The sequence below is a fragment of the Bison bison genome, unplaced genomic scaffold (assembly GCF_000754665.1).
Source record: "Bison bison bison isolate TAMUID 2011002044 unplaced genomic scaffold, Bison_UMD1.0 scf7180017864148, whole genome shotgun sequence".
NCBI lineage: Eukaryota > Metazoa > Chordata > Mammalia > Artiodactyla > Bovidae > Bison > Bison bison.
The window spans coordinates 3743090-3765393 of NW_011494720.1; the positions used below are offsets into that span (position 1 = coordinate 3743090).

Below are 22304 nucleotides of genomic sequence, written 5' to 3' on the forward strand. Positions count from 1 at the left end.
GACCAAACAATGTTCAAAAAACAAACACTTTCTCATTGGGATTCACTTAGGAATTGGAGATAGTAGTAAGGAGTGAGTATATTCAAAGAAAGTTTTAAGCTGCTGGAAAAATGGAGAAAAATGAATTCAAATTACCATTACCGTCTACCACTCATCTCCTTGTCCCTCCTCAAAAGAAACCTGAGTCTAGAAAACTATATGTCTGACCTCTGATTACCCGATTCCAGAATCACTCACAAAGGTAAAGATGAGAAAATAATAATGATGATGTTAAGAGTCAAGAAAACACCCTGATGGCTTTTTTTGCATAATCATCTGTGGAATACTCAACATATTACTAGATATTCAGGGGTAAGACCTGTGACCCAACCTTGTCCATGACCTAGATGGGGATTTTACTCTATTTTACTGTTGCTAATGGCTGGTGCGTAGGTCTTCACAGGACCATAAACAGAAAACCCAATAAAAATGGAAGCAGATGATAAGTAGGAGCATAGGACAAAAAAGGACCCAAAGGGTACAAGCATATCAAAGACAGCTTGCACCTGACCTCAAAGCAGAAATGAAAGTCCTTACTAGTCATTACATGAAGACTAGCACTGGTTGGCTAACCTTACAGGGCTACCTCCACACCTTTCAAAGGTTTTTCAATAAAGTAGCATTTTTTTAATCTCCTTTTCATCTTTTTTTTTAATATAAATACTTTTCTAAATTCTAATTTCATATTAGAAAACACTAGATTATTCCCTTATTTTACCAGATTATAAAAAGAGCAAAATAACAAAAAATGATTGGCAGGAAAGGCATTTGGTCTCTCTCCCACTGTAAACAGAAGCCAAGTTCATTATCTTCACCTCCTTTGTCTTCTGTGGCAAAATAAAATGAATTTTGTCTGACAATCAAGTGTTTCCCATGCAATTGCTCTCCTTCCTCTCAAGTGCATATTTTAGTTTTCTTACATAAAATAACAGGACTTTAATTTCCTTCTTCTCATAAGGCACACTGTAGTCTATCTCATCAAGCCTCACAAGTTCCTTGCCGAGGAAGATGAAAACTATTTTTATATTACAGATGAGAAAAAATGTAGAGATTCTTGAAAAACAGCACGCAATCTTTCCAAAATGTAAATCGATGCAAAATTAGGAACAAGAGTTCAGTTCCACGCTGTGCAGGCCTGTGCAATTCTCGATGAGTTTCCTCCAACTTTAATAAGCAATCACCTAGGGATCTTGTTAAAATGTGGCTTCTGATTCACTCCAGGACAGCAGGCACTGAGATTTAAATTTTTAACGAGCTCCTCGGTGATGTCAGAATGGCTGGTCCCTGGACATTCTTTGAGTAGCAAGGCTGGGTTGCTTCCCAACAGCTAGTCACACAGAACCTGTCTCAGTTCATTGGAAGAGAAAGGGGCTGAAATTACAATCAGAAAGTTGGGACTCATCCAGAAAGCAGCATCTCTTTCTCTGAGCCATAGCTTAATTAAAAAAAAAAAAAAAATCTGGCTTGCTCAAAGGAGGATCCAAGAATCCTTGCTCTAAAGCATTAGTATCTCACACATTGAATTGGTAGGAATTTGAGGTCAATGTTAGCAACCCTTTACTTCTGTTAGACTCGCTCAGAATGTCTGAAGGGGTCAGACATAAAACATTCTCCAAACTTAGGTTAATAATCTAATGATTTAGACTCAAGAAAGGGATGATTGTTTTTTGTTTTTTTTTAACAAGATCTTTCTTGTTGACATGAGCAAAAGACAAAACAACACTTCTAACTAATGGTTACTAGTTCCTTCCTTTCCAAGATGATGCCAAATGCATGCACTCTTCTCTTGCTTCCTCCCACATACTCAGCCTATTGTGTGCTTCTGATGGGACACACACGCTCCAGTAAGTCTGGAACTTGGTTGTCGAGAACACTGTATGAAGACTATCTCTTTAAACGCTGTACTGTCAACTTGGCCTCCCCCACTATCTTATTTTTGGCGCTTCCTTGTGCTTTCTAGACTGTGGGCTTTTTATTTTCTGTTCAGAACATAAAAGCCGACTTTAGGAGACAAGAGGGAAATTCACACACCATATTTCAAATCAGAATTTGAAAGGAAAACTTTTTGAGGTTGGAAAAATCTAAATGCTCTCCCAAGGAAGATAGTCATTCCTAAATATGAAACACTTAAAAAAGTTTACGTAGAAAACAGTATTTCCTGTTTCATATGCAGTGTTCTAAGTATTTGAGAAAAGAAAGACTATGGAAGTTACTTGTTACCAAGAGAAGATACAACTACACAGTCATTTGGACATTCAGACTTTAAGACTTTACAAATGTCATTCACTTTAGCACCTGACGAGCTTCCCTGGTGGCTCAGTGGTAAAGAATCCTGCTCCAAATGTAGATGTGGGTTCAATCCCTGGGTCAGGAAGATCCCCTGGAGAAGGAAATGGCAATCTACTCCAGTATTCTTGCCTGGAGAATCCCAGGGACACAGGAGCCTGGAAGGCTGTATAGTCCATGGGGTTTCAAAGAGCTGGACACGACTTAGTGACTAAACAACAATAGCACCTGATGCAAAGAGATTAAAAGCATTTTATAGGCTTCCTCTAGTTAATGATTCTGACGACTCTACATAATACAGTCAAATTTAGAATCATCAGATCAGATCAGTCATTCAGTCGTGTCCGACTCTTTGCGACCCCATGAATCGCAGCACGCCAGGCCTCCCTGTCCATCACCATCTCCCGGAGTTCACCCAGACTCATGTCCATCGAGTCTGTGATGCCATCCAGCCATCTCATCCTCTGTCGTCCCCTTCTCCTCTTGCCCCCAATCCCTCCCAACATCAGAGTCTTTTCCAATGAGTCAACTCTTTGCATGAGGTGGCCAAAGTACTGGAGTTTCAGCTTTAGCATCATCCCTTCCAAAGAAATCCCAGGGCTGATCTCCTTCAGAATGGACTGGTTGGATCTCCTTGCAGTCCAAGGGACTCTCAAGAGTCTTCTCCAACACCACAGTTCAAAAGCATCAATTCTTTGGCACTCAGCCTTCTTCACAGTCCAACTCTCACATCCATACATGACCACAGGAAAAACCATAGCCTTGACTAGATGAACCTTTGTTGGCAAAGTAATGTCTCTGCTTTTCAATATGCTATCTATAATTTATGCAACTAAGATACATCTGGACAATTTATCTTACTCATAAGGATACTACTAACCAAGAATATTAGCATAGTATAATTTTAGAGACAGATTAACTATTTGTCTCTGCTGCTGTTAAGAAATAGCTTTTTGCTGGTGGAAACAGCTTTCATGTACTGAACTTTTAACTGTGTAACAGGTACTGTGTTAACTACTGTACCAACATTATCCTAATACCTTTGTAACAACCCTACAAGGAAGTATTATTAGTCCTAATATAAAGGAGAGAATGTCAAGACACAGAAAGATTAAAAACTTTGACCAAATTCACAAAGAAACAAGTCTAAGTTCTGATCCAAAGCTCATTGCCTTAAACATTATGCTTTATGCTATAAAAATATTTGACACACTGTCTTTGAATGAAGTTCAAGGAAGAGGATTTCAAGTCAAATAATGCATAGTTATCAAGACAGTAGCTGGCAAGGCCAAGGCTCAGATCCCTGGCCCCTCTACTCTGTCTCCAAGGGAAAAGTCTCCACCCAAAGCCTCTGCTTCCGAGGTGCCCAGATTTTATACCTTAAATTCTGTTCTCACAGGGCACTCAGCCCTAGGAGAGGAAATTCATAAGCTGGTCAGCAACTTAAGACACAGGCTGGAGAATCAGATTCTCTGCTTGGGTGTTTGAACCAGACACCTAGGGATAATGAACCAGTTCACATCAGGAGCTATCATGGTAGGCTGGACCCCCAAAGACAACAAAGATATAAAGGCACAGAAATGGAGAATGCAAAGTCAGGGTCTCAAAAAATGATGGCAGGTAAAGAAAATTCTATAAGAGAAAAATCAAACAGATTGAGAGAAAGTCAGAGACAGCATTCAAGTATAAACCAAGTATAATCTTGTGTTTCTGTAACTCTGAGACTAATTTTACTTTGGTTTCCCATATTTTCCTATATTTGATTTACCTTCTCTACCAATCAGATATCTATTAATATTTTATCATGGATATTTGATGTTTCTATTAAGCAAGATAACTCAGTACCCCTGTACTGTATCATTGCTTTTATTGATAAGAATAAACTTAGTCCATTGGGAGACCCTTAGTGTTTTCTGTTCTTTTGTTTTATTATTATTGCCTGTGTGGCAGTGATTTTCAGAAATAACCTGAGGTTGACCTCATTACCCAAGATTCTAATAAGTGGCTTTTTACATTTTTAAAACAAAGATTCCATTTGTTTTTAAAATGTATTCTTCCAATCATAAGAGCACCTTGGATTCGGTGAAATAGTTAATGCAAACAAAAAATTTCTACATCTGCTCATACTCTGAGCAGACAAAAAACATCAGCATGCACGTCAAACTAGAATTTGGTCAGGTTTGGGGTAATTGCTAAATTCTAAATCTGGCTCATTTGTGTCACTTTCCTGGGGTGTCATGCATCCTCTAGTTATTTGTATATCTTCATTAAAGATGCATTCTATTCAAAATGCTTTCCACATTCAATCTTGCTGTACTTCTACTTAACAATCTATTTGCATAAATTGGGTATTAGTCTCATTACTGATTGAGGAGGGCATGGCAACCCACTCAGTGTTCCTGCCTGGAGAATCCCATGGACAGAGGAGCCTGGCGGGCTACAGTTCATGGGGCCACAAAAAGTCAGACACAACTTAGCACACACACTTGTTACTGACTATTCAGCTTGTCAGCATCCAGGGTATGGCCACTTCATTCAGGAGTAGGTGTAACTGTCTCACACTGTCGACATAATATAAGTAGAAAAATACAGTGTGAGTCATCATCACACAGGCATGAGTCATGGGCCAAATAACCTTTCATAAAAGAAAAGAAACAGGACAGGGTAAAACTGAGCTGAGATGAACATTCCATTAACCTCATCATCTCTTTCCCTGCTTTGCTTTGTGGAAAGACTCAGTGAAGAGTCTGAAGACCTCTGATCTACCAACGTAGAAAGGCAACAGGATACAATTAACACCATGTATTGTTTAACTAGCTTACTCTGTGGAGGAAGATGTCTAAAAGGGTTTAACTTCAGTATAAAATTCTAGCAACTACAGTTTTAATTGCATACCAACTGTAAAATATTTCTCTCATTGTCTAAATAAAAAGAAGGCTATAATACGTGCTGTCTGCTTATTTCTGGGCTCAGTTATTAACCTTTAAGAATCTTTTCTAGGATAAAAGCCTCTTTCTCCAGCAAACACATCTTGAGACTGGGACTTAATCTAAAATCCTAAGTCCTATCATAGACCTTGTTGAAACTTCAATCCCTGTCATATTAATAAAAGCATCCTGAACCATATGTCAGGCACAAGACTTTTAGCATTTTTCTTTTTTAATTTGCAGATAAAAAATAATAATTTTTAGAAGTCAGAAAAATGAAAAGCTACCTCTTTTCCAACACACAAACACATATATAAAACACACACGCACACACATACACACACAAATACGCAACCTGATTACTCAACATGTCATGGCAAACGCAAGCAAAAACTGGGTGGCTGTTTCCATAGCAATGACTTTCTGTGGTTTAACTCTGCTGGGAATTTGACCAAATCCCCAGCAGCAGGAGAAAAGCATCAGCAAACATTCTGTACCATATGGCAAATGCCAACAAATCAATGAGGGGAAAAATAGTTTTATTTTCTCTTCCTTTCTACCCAAAGGAATACCTTTGTGTGGAGCTGTTTGAAGAAGCACACAGATTTCATTGGTCACTCTGCACCTAACTCAAAATGTTAAAATACCTGGTTTCTTCCTTTGGAGATTAAAAGACCTGTTGGTACTCAGCCAGGCTCTGCAGCACACACATGCCCAGAATGACGTTAGACATGGACAAGAACTGCAGGCATCTTCCTGTGACTTTCAAATCATTCATCCTAAAGGAAAACTCAATCTGCAGAGTTACCTCCTGAGAACGAACGAGAATGGAATTTTATTCTCATTTGCTTCTGAAGCCATCCTCGTCCTAGGTGCTGTGTGTGTGTGCGTGTGTGCAAGCTTGTTTGTGCATGCGTGAAACTTTTTAGTCCTACCAATGGTCCAGTGATTAAAGTAAGAGTTGATAACAGGAGAGAGTAAATATGGCCCTTTTCATTACTTTCTTTAGTTCCACCTATCCTGTATCTGGAAGGATCTTCTAAATATCACATTAGAGGCAATCTAGTTCAAGACGCTTAAATTCCCTCTTTAGTATATCTCCATAAGGCCAAAAATTGTAATCAACACATAATATGCAATTAATACGCAATGAAAATGGTTGTCTCAGAAAGAGTAAACACCTTCAGTGATGAGGAACACACTACTTTCCAAGGAACCTGTTCAGTTCTGAACAATTCTCAATGCTAAAGTGTCTAATGTTGAATCGAAAATTATTTCCTTTTTATGTGAACGATTGGCCTCAAAATTTACATCAATTTGAACTTCCACAGAGGTGCAAATTAAGCCCAGCACCTTCATATGACAGCACTTCCCCAAGCTGAGGCCAGCCTGAGTCTCCTGCCTTCTATCCTGCACAGTCCAATATTAACCCATCTCCCTTTACTCATCAGTGGTGCTATTTCCATTCTCCCCCCTACCCAACCTCGCTCATCTCTAGAAGCAGGTTATTTTGGCAATAACTTTATTTACTAATGTAAAGTAGATCATTAGCATTAATTAAGGGTATCCAACAAAAATGCCATCAGATGGGGACTTCCCAGTGATTAAGACTCCAAACTTCCAATGGAGGGAGTATGGGTTTGATCCCTAAAAGTGAAAGTGTTAGTCACTCAGTCGTGTCTGACTCTTTGCAACTCCATGGACTGTAGCCCACCAGGCTCCTCTATCCATGGAACTCCCCAGGCAAGAATACTGAAATAGGTTGCCATCCCCTTCTCCAGGGGATCTTCCCAACTCAGGGATCAAATGCTGGTTTCCTGCATTGCACGTGGATTCTTTAACGTCTGAGTCACAAGTGAAGTCAGGGAAGTAAGATCCCACATGCCTCAGAAGCATGGCCAGAAACTAAATAAATTAACAAAATAAAATAGCCTATTCTCAAGCTCTCCTGAAAATATAATGTCATCTGGGGCCCAGCAGGTAATTCAACTGTGTGAAGCATCTTCAGATAAGGCCATAGGGAGTGGTTAACAACTGTGGTGACTTGGAGAATGAGTTCCCAGTCTGAGAATCCAAATAAATGCTGTACACACACACACACACACACACACACACACACACCAAGGTCTGTAGAGTTCTAATCCTTGGCCTAAATTATTCTGATGTGCTGTGCTATGTTAAGTCGCTTCAGTCATGTCCAAATCTGCATCCCCATGGACTGTAGCCCACCAGTCTCCTCTGTCCATGGAATTCTCCAGGGAAGAATACTGTAGTGGGGTGCCTCTTCCTTCTCCAAAATTACTCTGATACAAAATGTCAAATTAATAGAGTACATATAAAAAATTGAGAACTTAAAGAATTGTCCCTGATGAACCTGGGAGAGGGGGCGAAGCAGTCATTTACACCATCAGATCACCATGGCTGGCGATCCTGGAAATTTAGCCAGTCAACTTATCATTTTCTCATTTTTAAGTATCTTCTATCAGGTAAGCTTGTCTGACAGTGGAGAGAATAAGGCACAGACCGTCAGGAACAACCCATCATGACTGAAAACTAATCATTTTTTTAAAGTTAGTCTGGATAAAAGATAAGGACCAATTACCATGGAGTATTAAAAAGTATTAGATAGCATCACCAACTCAACAGACACAAACTTGAAGAAACTCCGGGAGACAGTGGAGGACAGTGAAGCCTGGCATGCTGTGGTCCAAGGGGTCGCAAAGAATCGGACACGGCTTGGAGACTGAACAACGACAACATTAAGAAGGCTCGCACTCTTCATTTCTACACTCCAGTAACTCTTTCTTTTGCTAAGACTTCAAATGATTTTTTTTCTTTTATTAACACATAAGCTGTCCTCTCCTTTGGTTTTAAAGTTCTAGTGATGCCCTCCGAGGTAGATTGCCTCTTCCTGTTAACTACATGGGCAGGCACCTCAGGAGCCAACTAGCTTAGGACCCAGCCCTTATCTGTGATGATAGCTCAGGGAAGGTGGTTGCTCTGTGCATGTTTTGAACAAAGGAGGTGATGTCATCTACAAAATGTTGATCTAGTCACCATGAACTCCAGAGCAGAGGACATGGGACCAAATCAAACAAAAACAACCTATGGCTGATTCATGTTGAGGTTTGACAGAAAATAACAAAAATCTGTAAAGCAAGTATCCTTCAAAAAAATAATTAATTAAAACAAAAAACAAAGAAAACTCATACTTTATCTCAGATTGGTGAAAAGGTATCATTATTTTGTGAACACATGTCTCATAGTTGCAAGCATTTGGTTAGTGACACTTACAGTGGGCTGGAGAAGGGAATGACAACCCACTCCAGTATTCTTGCCTAGAAAATTCCATGGACACAGCAGCCATGAAGGCTACAGTCTATGGGGTCCTAAAGAGTCAGACTGGAGGAGGAAATGGCAACCCACTCCAGTATTCTTGCCTGGAGAATCCCATGGACAGAGGAGCCTGGCAGGCTACAGTCTACGGGGTTGCAAGAATCAGACACGACTGCGTGACTAAGCACACACACAGTGGGCAATGAATGGCCTTGAAGCTGGAGTTTTCCACATGCAACCTCCTCTACAGAAGTAACCTCCGCACTTAGCCTCACTTGACTTAATTATCGAATCATTCAAGACTTCCAACATTCTTTCTATAATCCACATTAGCATTCTACATCCACATACAAATACCCATTCTCTGAAAAGAGTAAATAAATTTTTAGGGCTTCCCTGGTGGCTCAGTGGCAAAGAATCTGCCCACCAATGCAGGAGACATGGGCTCAATCCTTACTCCAGAAGGATCCCACATGCCACAGAGCAACTCAGCCTGTGAGCCACAGCTATTGAGTTGTGCTCTAGAGCCCGGGAGCCACAACTGCTGAGCCCACATGACCTAGAGCCTGTGCTCTGCAACAAGAGAAGCCTCCATATGGAGAAGCTCACACGCCACAGCTGGAGAGTAGCCTCAGCTCACTGCAACTAGAGAAAGCAGCCCGTATAGCAACAAAGACCCAGCACAGCCAAAAATAAATAAAATTATGTTAAAAAAATAATAATTTCTTGCTTTTACCTCTGTCTGTCATCTTTGATCCAGCAGGCTTATCTGGGACGGTAAGATGGTCAATGTTGCTACTCAAGGAAGAAGTGTCATCACTCGATAGAGAGTTCAAAAATCCACTTTCTGATGCGTCAGCGTTGTTTTCTAGGGCCCCGCGGCCATTTGCCTCTGAGGGGGCAGGTGAAAGCAACTGCACTGCACATGTCACAGACTTTCCCATATCTTCAGTGGCAGATGAGCTGCTCACCATGTCAATCCAGGACTGTCTTTCTCTCGATATGGAGGAAGACAGACTGCTGGGAGTCTTTTTTATGTTTTCCATGGAAGAGAAGGAACGTGATGTTTCACTCAATTTGGGTGAAGATGAAGATGCCTGCTGTGCAGCCTATTTTTCACAAAGAAAACCAAAAGAGCATGAAATAAATTATGATTAAGTCAACATTCTCTACTTGTCATTTTCAATGAAGGTAGACCAGTGTTTCAAAAAAGAACCAATAATAAAAGAGTTGAAAGAAAATTAGATGGTGTTTATACCTGTGTGATAGGCATGATGATGCCATTTCCCCAAATACTTAGAAGACCTCTTTGAGGAATTCTCTGGAACACTGAAGGACACTTTGAGCAAAAAGTAGATTACTGAATTTTCACTGATCGGGCAAAAACTCTTAAGAAAGGTAATTAAAAGAAAGAAAAAGCTGGAGCCAAACAGGAAGCATAATAACACGAACTGAATGGAAGACCAGTGATGTAGACAAAACACATGTATTTATACTCTCAAATGTTTTTCAGATATTCTTTAGCACATGACCAGTATCAGCTCATAACTACATAATTAGGTGAACTAATGTTAACTCATTCACTCTTCAATAATTTTAAAATGTCAATAAACTTTCTCCAAAAAAGACAAGAATACATATGCAGGGTCCTAATTCATTAAAGGAAACCAAGAACTATGAGAAATGGGTTGATGATGTAGGATCTTCTGAAAGCAGCTGCTGACACACAATTCAAGGGTGAATGACAGCCTTGGTAAAATTTTCACCAGTCTATCAATGCAACAACACCAATGTCCTCTCTTGAGAAGAACTTCATTTATTCTGACATTTTATCTTTATCATATATTTGCATTAAAACATACGCTTTCTTTTGGAAAATGGTAATGGTAGCTATTACCTTTTGTCTTTTTGGAGCTTTTTAAATGTTCTGCATAGCAAAATAAAGATTTGGCAACTAGATGCTGGTCCTCCATTTTTAATTTTATCGTTCAATAAAAATCCAAAAGTCTAAACACCAGTGCTCTGGGGTTACCCTATATCTCCAGTGGCAGATAAGACAGCGAAGTCTGTGTTCTGGTTCTGTTTCATTACATCATTCTATGAGATCCTGCTGTCAATTTCAAGCATTCAGAACTCCAAGGAAGTGGAGGAAGTGGTAGGGAGGAGACTGTTCGAGGGAAGGAGCCAAAAAGCAAAGTAGGATCCTCTCCCAAAACACTCAGAATGATTGCAACTAATTCAGGATAGTTGACTTTGCTCTAAATTAATATGTTCCCAAGAATTTTTCAGATTCTAAGCTTTATGTTCTGATGGAAAAATCAGTAAATATCCAATGAGTGCCTAGCTAGCTGCAAGCTAGACATGGATTGTCAAATAAGCAATAAATAAATAAGCAGCATGCATTTTTAGTTACTCAGTCATGTCCAGCTCTTTGCAAACCTTTGTACTATAGCCTGCCAGGCTCCTCTGTCTGTGGAACTTTCCAAGCAAGAATAGTGGAATGGGTTTCCATTTCCTCCTCCAGGAGATCTTCCTGACATAAGGATGGAACCTGTGTCTCCTGTGTCTCCTGCATTACAAGCGGATTCTTTACTCATTGAGCCAGGCGGATTCTTTACCCACTGAGCCATGGCACTAAAGCATCTAGTTAATATATTAAGTGAAAATACTGGCTTAAAATTCAACATTCACAAAGTGAAGATCATGGCATCCGATCCCATCATTTCATGGCAAATAGATGGGGAAACAATGGAAACAGTGACAGACTTTATTTTCTTGGGCTCCAAAATCACTACAGATGGTGACTGCAGCCATGAAATTCAAAGACACTTTCTCCTTAGAAGAAAAGCTATGACCAACTTAGACAGCATATTAAAAAACAGAGACATTACTTTGCCATCAAAGGTCTGTCTAGTCAAAGCTGTGGTTTTTCCAGTAGTCATGTATGGATGTGAGAATTGGACCATAAAGAAAGCTGAGCACTGAAGAATTGATACTTTTGAACTGTGGTGTTGGAGAAGACTCTTGAGAGCCCTTGGACTTCAAGGAGATCCAACCAGTCAGTTCTAAAGGAAATCTATTCTCAATATTCATTGAAAGGACTAACACTGAAGCTGAAGCTTCAATACTTTGGCCACCTGATGTGAAGAACTGACTCATTGGAAAAGACCCTGATGCTGGGAAAGATTGATGGCAGAAGGAGAAGGAGATAACAGAGGGTGAGGCAGTTGAATGGCATCACCAATTCGATGGACGTGAGTTTGAGCAAGGTCCAGGAGTGGTGATGGACAGGGAAGCCTGGTGCGCTGCAGTCCATGGGGCTGCAAAGAGTCAGACTGAGTGACTGAACTGAACTGCTTGAGGACACTAATTCATCACACACGTCTTCCTAATAGCAACATGTTTGGCATGACATGAAAACTTTCCTTTCAGGAATGTCAATGAGCTTTCAAACTGGCTGCCTTCAACCACCTAGACCACTTAGCTGGGAGATCCAAGATCTGCAGTTCACTAAAAAGCAACCACAACAACAAAGGAAAACCCTACGATCTGAAGGAGTTAATACACCCCCCTACCAAACTGTCCAAATAAAGGCCAAGACTTGTTTACTCTTTAACAAGATCTACAGAATAAATATTAACAAAAATACCCATTCAGGCCCAGTGCTGACATGGTCCCCTATTGTGAGCTATTTTAGTCAAACTTGGCTTCAGTGTGATCAGTTTCCTTTCCTGAAAAGAGACCAAGCACAAGCTTTTCCTGTTGATCCTACTGATACTACTGTAATTTGATTATAGCAAAATAAGCTATTTGTGCAAAAAGCTGTTGCTGCAGCATTTTTCATAAGCCTTTTTGAACTTAAAAACTCTGCCTAAAAGAATGAAAGACTTAAAAGACTATGTCAATGAGCATCAGAAATTTCTAGGAAATGTACTCTGTTGTGGTACTCCTCAAACACACAGCAAATGCTTCCAATCCATTTTTTTCCAGCACCATGTAGCATTTATAAAGCTGATTTTTGAACAGAGAAAAGAAGGGTGAGGGACAAAAGAGAATAAGAAAAGAACCAGAAAGAAGGACAAACAAATGAGAAAAAGATGATATGTACCAGGTCAGAGGGAATTTTCATTCAAAGAAAGGTGGACACAAATCTAAAGTTCCCTGGAGTGCTGCCACAGAGAATCAATATGGGAATGAGCTTTGCAAACCCTGCAGTGCTAAACTCGGTTCACTATTTCTATGACTCTCTAGCTACCTATAACAAGTCAAACTGAGAACTTTTAGCTCACTGCCTTCTATGAACCATTCAAGTATCCATTCAAGGGCTAGCTCCTCCTGGAAGCCTTCACTGGTTGCCTCAGGGAGAGGCAGGCATCTTTGCCTGGTTCTCCATGCTTACTTCTATTATACCAGGTGGAATATAATTTTATTTGTCAACTATTACTGTAATTGTTGAACAACTTGCTCTTCTTTTTTGCTGAGTTACTTGAGAGAAGGCTGTTTTTAATCATTTTTGCGTCTCCATGTTTTGCATTTGTGCCTGACATTAATAAACTAGTAGTTGGTAATAACTAAAAGGGGGCTGCCCAGCTGGCTCAGCAGTAAAAAATTCCCCTGTCAATGCAGGAGACTCAAGGGATGCCGTTCGATCCCTGGGTTGGGAAAACCCCCTGGAGAAGGAAATGGCAACCACTCCAGTATTCTTGTCCGGGAAATCTCATGGACAGAAGAGCCTGGCAGACTATAATCCACGCACTCACAAAAGAGTCAGACATGACTTAGTGACCAAACAACAAATAAACCAATGCTCCAAAGGCTGGTCTAGACAGCCAGCTGTACAAGAAAAGTGCCTAGAGAAGTTCAGTCTCTTACTCAGGAGCACCCTGGAATTCTCTGCAAAGTGCTATGGATGATTTATCCTAATCCCGGGATCCAGAATTACTGCTTGCAATGCCAATATTCCCACAAATGTCTTCACAATCTCAAACAAAATTATTTTATTTATTATTGATTAATAATTGCATGCTGTTTCACTTCTTAGACAACAATTGGGTTTTAAAATGCTATTTTTTAATGAGAAAATACAGGACATTTTTAAATTCTTAGTTTTCATGAGGAAACTATGTGCGTTATTAAATAAAATAATCAATAAGACATGTTTCTCCCCATTTTCTGTATAAGACATTTTTAATCATTGAAGAAGCTTAGTTAAAAAGCTGATTAGCTCTAAAATTCTTTTCTTTGAATTGCTTTTAAAGCACAAGCATGACATGGCAAAAAAGAGTTTAAAATGGCCACCAAAAGCCTGTAATTAGAAAGGAGTGAGTCAGCATATAAATCTTAAGCAACTTTAGTCAAAGTACATGAAAATACAAAAGTAATGCACAAATAATTTTAAATCCACTTATTTTTCATCCAAAATTTTTTCATCCAATTTTTCATCCATACTATCTCCCTTACATACATTTCTATTATTATATATAGCACACGTAACTAAAGATCGTTTCCTCCAGTAAATAACTGAGCAAGAACTATCCTAGTAAGATTAAATTTGAATTTCTACAACTGTTTTTACCCCTTCTTGTATTTAATCTCTGACCTCTTCCTCTGCCTCTGCCCAATGAGCCACAATGTGCAGAGTTTGTTTCTACTTATTGCTTCTTTGATTTTTTTTTAGTTGATTTTCCCCCATCTTTTGGATATAAAGGAACTGTACTTCTGAAAAGCGTTAAAATATAAGGACTATGGTGCTAAAATAATTTCCATGAGCTGCTTAAATCTGGGATGATAATATCTTCTCAGTTTCTCTCATATCTGATCCACCAATTGGACTTAGAACTATGTTCAAAATCCAACCATTCCATCTCTCAACTACACCCTGACCCCAATCCTCACTTCTCACACTAGATGACTGAACACTTTTCCTTAGATTTCTTTGCTTCTGGACTTTCTCCCTATGTCACAGGTCACTCCTACATGGCAGCCTGAGTGGTCCTTTCAAAATGGACATTGTTCACATCACTTCTCTGCTCAAAACACCCAAAGGCTGAGGAACTCAAAACATCAAAGTCCTTCAGTTCAGTTCAGTTCAGTCACTCAGTCGTGTCCAACTCTTTGCGACCCCATGAATCGCAGCACGCCAGGCCTCCCTGTCCATCACCAACTCCCGGAGCTCACCCAGACTCACGTCCATCGAGTCAGTGATGCCATCCAGCCATCTCATCCTCTGTCGTCCCCTTCTCCTCCTGCCCCCAATCCCTCCCAGCATCAGAGTCTTCTCCAATGAGTCAACTCTTTGCATGAGGTGGCCGAAGTACTGGAGTTTCAGCTTTAGCATCATTTCTTCCAAAGAAATCCCAGGGCTGATCTCCTTCAGAATGGTCAGCAAAGTAATGTCTGCATTTTTTAATGTGCTGTCTAGATTCGTCATAGGTTTCCTTCCAAGGAGCAAGCACCTTTTAATTGCATGGCTGCAGTCACCGTCTTCAGTGGTTTTGGAGCCCAAGAAAATAAACTCTGTCACTCCTTCCACTTTTTCCCTTTCTATCTGTCATGAAGTGATGGGATGGGATGCCATGAGCTTACTTTTCTTAATGCTGAGCTTATATGATGATAGTCTTACCTAATGTTATAGTAGGAGCCCAGGGAATGCTTGTTTCAATACAAATGGACTTAAGGATGGATGTGAGACCACTAAGTTAGGTCACTGAGATGGGAGCAGTGTTTAGAATGTTATTCCAAATGTCAATCAAATGTTATTCCTTAAAGTTCTAAGTTAAGCATTGTCTGGAAGACCACTAAGGCTAACATTATTTTTCTGAAGGAATGTATTAGAAATAGATAAATGTTGAACAGTTAGATTTTATGTTCCTTAGAAACAGAATGTGTTGCTGCTGCTCACATATATCCCAGGCAGATTTTGTTTTTGTTTTCTCTTGTTTCTGAAAAACAGACATGCTAGACACTTGGTTAAAATAACACTTAAGCTTTTTATTTAAACAGATGAAATTTTTGAGATTATGGTAACGTTTGTACAGAGCAAGAGCAAACATTTTTTGGCTGAATCCGGCATAGGCTAGTCATGACTGAGCTATCTAAGCCTAGACAAGTAAAGAAGACAAAATAAAACCAAACTCCCAAACACCCAAATCTTTCCCAAGTTCTTGTTTTTTTTTTTTTTTAATTTTGTGGTAATGAACTTTCATTTTGGAATAATGAATTCATGAGTACAAAATAATTACTATTCTAGAAAATTATTTCAAAAATGATAAAATCTTGAATTAAAATTTTAATTCTATGTCCAATCATTTTGATTTCTATAAACAGTAAGATTTCAGCACCAGACCAGTTTGGACCTATGCTTCTCAAGGGTGAAACCACATTTCACAAAGAGCATAAGGAATATTACAGGGTCTTTGAGTAAATAAGAGATTTCTGTTCATGTTTATTCTTCTTGAGAAGGCCCCACAGGATGGATAATGGAAAGGACATCCATTTATTTACAGAGAAATTAAAAAGGGAAAGCTTTTTGGCAGGCTTAAGATAGATGGGACTCTGTAGGTTTCACTTTGGAAGATCCTTTGTGAAAATCACCACCCATGATTTCTTGAAACCCACAAAACAGCAAAAAAGGAACTGACCTCATTATATTTCAAACTCATTAATTTTATATGATATAAAGTGATTTAAAAGCTCAAAGATCATTAAAAATTTGTTACAAATATTTTTCAAGTTTAATTTTTAAAAAGTGTTGTCTGGTAACTTGACGCTGCTTAAATGCTTATTCAGGCTTCCCGGGTGGCTCAGTGGTAAAGAACCCGCCTGCCAGTGCAGGAGCTGTCAGATACTAGAGTTCGGTCCCTGGGTTGGGAAGATTCCCTGGAGGAGGGCATGGCCGTCCACTCCAGTTTCTTTGCCTGGAGAATTACATGAACAGAAGAGCCTGATGGGCTAAGTCCATAGGGTTGCAAAGAGTCGGACATGACCGAAGTGACTTTATCATGCATATGCTTATTCATTCATTTAATATTTATTGAGAACCACTATCCTAAAGAGTACTTGGACAGCAAAGAGGTCCAATCAGTCAATCTTAAAGGAAATCAACCCTGAATATTCACTGGAAGGACTGATGCTGAAGGTGAAGCTCCAATACTTTGGCCACCTGATGAGAAGAGCCAACTCAATGGAAAAGACCCTGATGCTGGGAAAGAGTGAGGGCAAAAGGAGAAGGGGACAGCAGAGGATGAGACAGTCAGATAGCATCACCGACTGAACGAACATGAATTTGAGCAAACTCTGGGAGGTGGTGAAGGACAGGGAAGCCTGGCATGCTGCAGTCCATGGGGTCGCAAAGAGTCGGACATGACTTAGTGACTGAACAACAACGACAAATCATCATATAATGCAACTCAGCCATGATCCTTCATCTAAGATGACAATGTGGTTGCTTTTACATTCACCAAGTAGAGTTCTAGATCCCTTAAAAAGCTCTTTGTAAACTCCAATACTTTGGCCACCTGATGCAAAGAGCTGACTCATTTGAAAAGACCCTGATGCTGGGAAAGATTGAAGGCGGGAGGAGACAGAGGAGGAGAAGGGGACGACAGAGGATGAGATGGTTGGATGGCATCACTGACTCAATGGACATGAGTTTGAGTAAACCCCAGGCGTTGGTGATGGACAGGGAGGCCTGGCATGTTGCAGTCCATGAGGTCACAAAAAGTCAGACACGACTGAGCATCTGAACTGAACTGAATCTGTGATATAGTTTGCCATTTATAAAACTTAAAATCACAATATTTTAGAACTAAAATAATTCATATGAGATAGAGAAGAGACACAGAGAGAAAAAGACAAAGACAAAAAGAAACTACACAAAAATATAGGCTTCTCCATTAAGCCAACAAGGCTAACTTTAGAAGAGGATTCAGTCTACATCAAGGGAAAGCTAAGAATATATTAAGAAAGGCTATATTGTACGTCTAGTTCAAAAATTGGTCTACATTTTACCATAGTCAACATTTAATTTTATTTATATCTTGCTTAACTTTGGCTAATCCTATTTAATAGAAATTTTAAATAAACATTCATTCAACAAATATTTACTTCTGGTCTTGACTGCTAGCCAAATAAATTAGAAATGTGACCATAATTCTCCACTGATAGCAAATAAAAGCAGTAGAGCCCATTATTTAAATGATATTAACACCTTTAACTCAGGAACTGGAAAAATGCAAATAAAGATTAAAAACCTTATCACACAAAATAGAAAATTCTGGCTGAAGAATTTTGGTCGGCAAAGGAGATGCTGTAACCTATGAGAACTTATAGTTACTGGGGTCTGTGGATGGACGAGTGTCATGGTACTGTGGAAAAGTCATGTACTGTAAAGTTATAGGGGGTTTCCCAGGCAGCGCTAGTGGTCAAGAATCCCCCTGCCAAGGCTGGAGACGTAAGAGATGTGGGTTCCGTCCCTGGGTCGGAAGATCCCCTGGAGAAGGAAATGGCAACCCACTCCAGTATTCTTGCCTGGAGAATTCTATGGACAGAGGAGCCTGGTGGGCTACAGTCCATGGGGTCGCAAAGAGTCAGACACGACTGAGTGACTAACACTCACTTTCATAGTCTTAATGTCCATCAATAACCTGAACTTACACTGGATGCTTCCAAAGTTTCGAATCAAACGTGGACTGCTCTCTGGTGAACACACCGAATCATTCTATAGGCAGATTTAATGTGCTAACCCCACTCCTGGCTTCCAGCTCTCTTTCTGATTCTAAATTTCTCTTCATGGTCTTGCCTTTACCCCCTTTACATTCATTTTACATCACTATAGGGCCTGCACCTAGGAAAGGCATTTTCAATTCTTTCTGAGAACAAGTAGGGTATAAATAAATGTTATAAAATAAATCTTTGCCAGCATCGGCCTATTACCTAGAAGCCCTCTGCATTAGCATGAATCCTCTGGGCATAATACACTTGTAGGTCACAAACAAATGCACCAAATTTGTCATACTAATGGGTTGCTATGGCACCCCGGGAATTACACTTGCTTTTTGGCAATACCTTTATTTAGCCTGCTCTAAAAACGTATCAGTCAAGGTAGTTTCTACCCAGCTGGAAGGAATGACATCCATACGTTTGATCGATGAGCAACAGGCTAATTTGGTACCTACCGAAGGAGAGAGACTTTCTGCAGAGTGATGAAGGGGTGGTGTCTGGACCGCTATTTCAGGATCTTCCTGTTCACTCTCACTGTAGCATTCTAGAACAAAAAGGAAAATGCTGAATGTTTCAATGCTGTCATCACTTATTCCATAATGCATGAGCAGAGGTGTTTTTCCATCTGGCTATTGCAATTCCAATCCAATTCAGAAAGTCCTCATCTAGTGGGCTACCTGATACATAACAGTTTCTCTCTGTTAGGGTTTCTGCCCTCAAAGAGTGTCCACTAGGCAGAAAGAGGACTAATCATAGCTCAGGGAAAATAAAACTAATTCCTCAAAAGAGCTGTGAGTCATACACTAAGGGAGTATAAAATCAGCAGTGATTAACTTTGAGCATAGAAATCTTAATGAGCTGCAAATGGCAGGATAAGTAAACCACCAATGATGCACACAGAGTAATGTGAGTCCCAGGCGCCAAGTCTTCCGAGTTCCCTAAGGGACAGCGTGGAAAACAAAGCTGAAAGTTTGCTTGATGCTGTATCACAGAAGGCCTTACATAACAGGATAAGGAGGAGGGTTTTGTGTAGTTATTTTTGTGCTCACAATCTATAAAATACTGCAAATATACCATGAGAATTTATTTTATGGAAAAGAGGATCAAGAAGACGGTTAGGACACTGATTTCACACTATCATATTATACTTCTTTATTCTAAAACAAGTTGTCACTTTTCCATTTCTAAATTTAAGATTTTATGATTTTGCTCTCCAAAGAAATAACTCCCTACTTCTAACTCCTGAGTTTTATGTGGTCTGAGCATTTCAGAAATAGTGTCAGCTCTGTGACCCAGACACATAAAGACATCTTTCTTCTCAATATTAAGGAGCAACTGCATCATTAAGAAGAATTAGACTCCTGGAGCTTTTGAACACTGAAAGCTATAGACTGAGCTAAAAAGATGGCCTTTGTCCCAGTCTGACATTCAGGCTCCTGGTGCAAACTTAGGGTAATTAGTCTTGGCACACACCTGGTGAAAATACTAAAATATCAGAGAGGAAAGAGTGGGCTGAAAGTTATCTGCCTAGAGATCACGATGAGATCACACCGATGAGTAAGAATTCAGTAAGTGGGGCAATAAAACATTTGCATTGGCAATTGACTGCGATCTCCATGAAGCCTACAGCTGCTAATGTGTGGGTGAAGTGTGAAAAGCATTCTTAGCCAGCCTGGGAGGCTCTATTCCATGTTAGTGAGCCAGTGTGATTATGTCTGTCTCTACATATTTTCAGATAATTTTAAATAACAAGGTATGTTTCATTAGAACAAGGCTCTACATAGAACTTGACTTTGTATTTTCACCCTATTCTCAGATGCTTGTTAAAGTTTCAGAAATTGAAAATAGAACATACCTTCATCCTTTGAAGTGGATTCAGGATGGATTTCAGCTAATCCCAATTTGTTTAACCACCTAAAATTCAAATAGAAAATAGACGTTTGACCAGGGAGATTGGTCCCTCACCTATTCACCCTTATCCTAGACCCCAGAGGAAGGTCTTGTATCAGACTTTATAACGAAATTAATCGTAGTGCTATATCAGTATAAATGTTTTCAGAAACAGCCTAAACATGTGTTATGGAAACCTAAGACCACTGGTTTCACACTATGATCCGTGTCATAAGCAATATGATACGAAATGAGGATAAGAAATGAGATGGCCCATTATACAGCTAGTTAAAGTGGGTAACTACATTAGATATTCTAAATATACAAACAAATATACATTTTGTAATTGCATATTTGAAATTCTTTCACAACCATCAAAATGAATTTCATAACTTGACCTTTAAAGTTCTCTTTAATTCTTAAAATGTAAGCTTACTTCACAAAAAATGATGATGGTCTATTTTTAAACCATGATCTTTATATCAATAAGGAAAAAGATCTGGCCAGAGTTTCACAGTTATTCCTAAGCTGGGGAAATTTTCAATTTCTTGAAAAATTTTATATAAGGTAAAACTGACAATGTCTCATTTTCCATTGACTTACCATTATTGGCAATGAATTTCAACTACACATCCATAATAAAAATAGAACTAGACAAACCTGAGGGAATGAACGCAAATGTGGCTTATGACTTCAGGCCAAGGGTTCAGTTAGAAATTTATTTTAATACACAAATTTTTAAAACACACAAAATGCATCTATTTCATATGTTCCTAGCTATATAACCTATTTGGACTGCAAGGAGATCCAACCAGTCCATTCTAAAGTAGATCAGTCCTGGGTGTTCATTGGAAGGACTGATGCTAAAGCTGAAACTCCAATACTTTGGCCACCCCATGTGAAGAGTTGACTCATTGGAAAAGACTCTGATGCTGGGAGGGATTGGGGGCAGGAGGAGAAGGGGACGACAGAGGATGAGATGGCTTGATGGCATCACCAACTCGATGGACATGAGTTTGAGTGAAGTCTGGGAGTTGGTGATGGACAGGGAGGCCTGGCGTGCTGCAATTCATGGGGTCACAAAGAGTCGGACACGCCTGAGCGACTGAACTGAACTGATATAACCTATTTAAAGGAAAAATATTATTTGGGTACAGTGATAATCTAAATGACCTATTTCCCATTTCTTTCTAATTTTCTTTATTTTAAAAACATATTCCATAATACATATTAATCTTTTTTTGAAAAATAAGTAGCCCAAGTCAACTATCAACAAAATGACGATAATAATGCTATGCACTTATTGACTCACTTCGGACACGACTGAGCGACTGATCTGATCTGATCTGATCTGATGTTTTATTTTTGCTAGTCCAATAATGCGTCATAAACTATCCAGCTACACCCTCACCAAAGCATAAGCACTGCATATTCCCAAATCTGCAATTGTCAACAAATTAGGAATCTTTACCCAGCCCTCAAATAAAATAGAACTTTCTATAAGAAGCAAGATGAGTTTCAGCCTCATTTAGGAAGTCCCCTTTTGTATCACGATAAACACGTGTCTCTAAGTGGCCACTTAAAACTAGACCAAGACCCAAGCCAAGATCATGCCAGAGGCACTGAAAAATATTCATCAAGACTCAACTGCAAAATAAACAAAACAAAGAAATGGAAAATGACAAAAAGCTACAAATGGCTAATAAATATAAGGGAAAATTCTCAGCCTCAATAATATTTTAGAAAATGCATATTCAAGCACAAGCAAATATTGTTCACCCTGAGATTGGCAAAATTTTTAAATATTGCTAATTTCTAGATTTCAAGATAAACAGTCTCATCCTTTGTTGAGTTGACCCTAAAAAACTGGTACAGTCAATATCAAGCAGTTAATTGGATGATACTATCTGACCTGCCTCTTGAGAAACCTATACGCAGGTCAGGAAGCAACAGTTAGAACTGGACATGGAACAACAGACTGGTTCCAAATAGGAAAAGGAGTACATCAAGGTTGTATGTTGTAACCCTGCTTGTTTAACTTCTATGCAGAGTACATCATGAGAAACGCTGGGCTGGAAGAAGCACAAGCTGGAATCAAGATTGCTG

General features: G+C 39.4%; 1 protein-coding gene across 3 annotated transcripts in view; it reads right to left on the reverse strand.

Moving 5' to 3' along the window:
- Positions 1-22304, reverse strand: part of IPCEF1 (interaction protein for cytohesin exchange factors 1) — a 170697-nt gene that overhangs the window by 12406 nt on the left and 135987 nt on the right. For all 3 annotated transcript variants that reach the window (XM_010840846.1, XM_010840845.1, XM_010840847.1), the window contains 3 exons: positions 20164-20222; positions 18764-18852; positions 9325-9697 (listed from right to left, as the gene is read on the reverse strand). In XM_010840846.1, coding sequence (XP_010839148.1) covers positions 9325-9697; positions 18764-18852; positions 20164-20222 — 521 coding nt within the window. The remainder of the gene's footprint in view (positions 1-9324; positions 9698-18763; positions 18853-20163; positions 20223-22304) is intronic.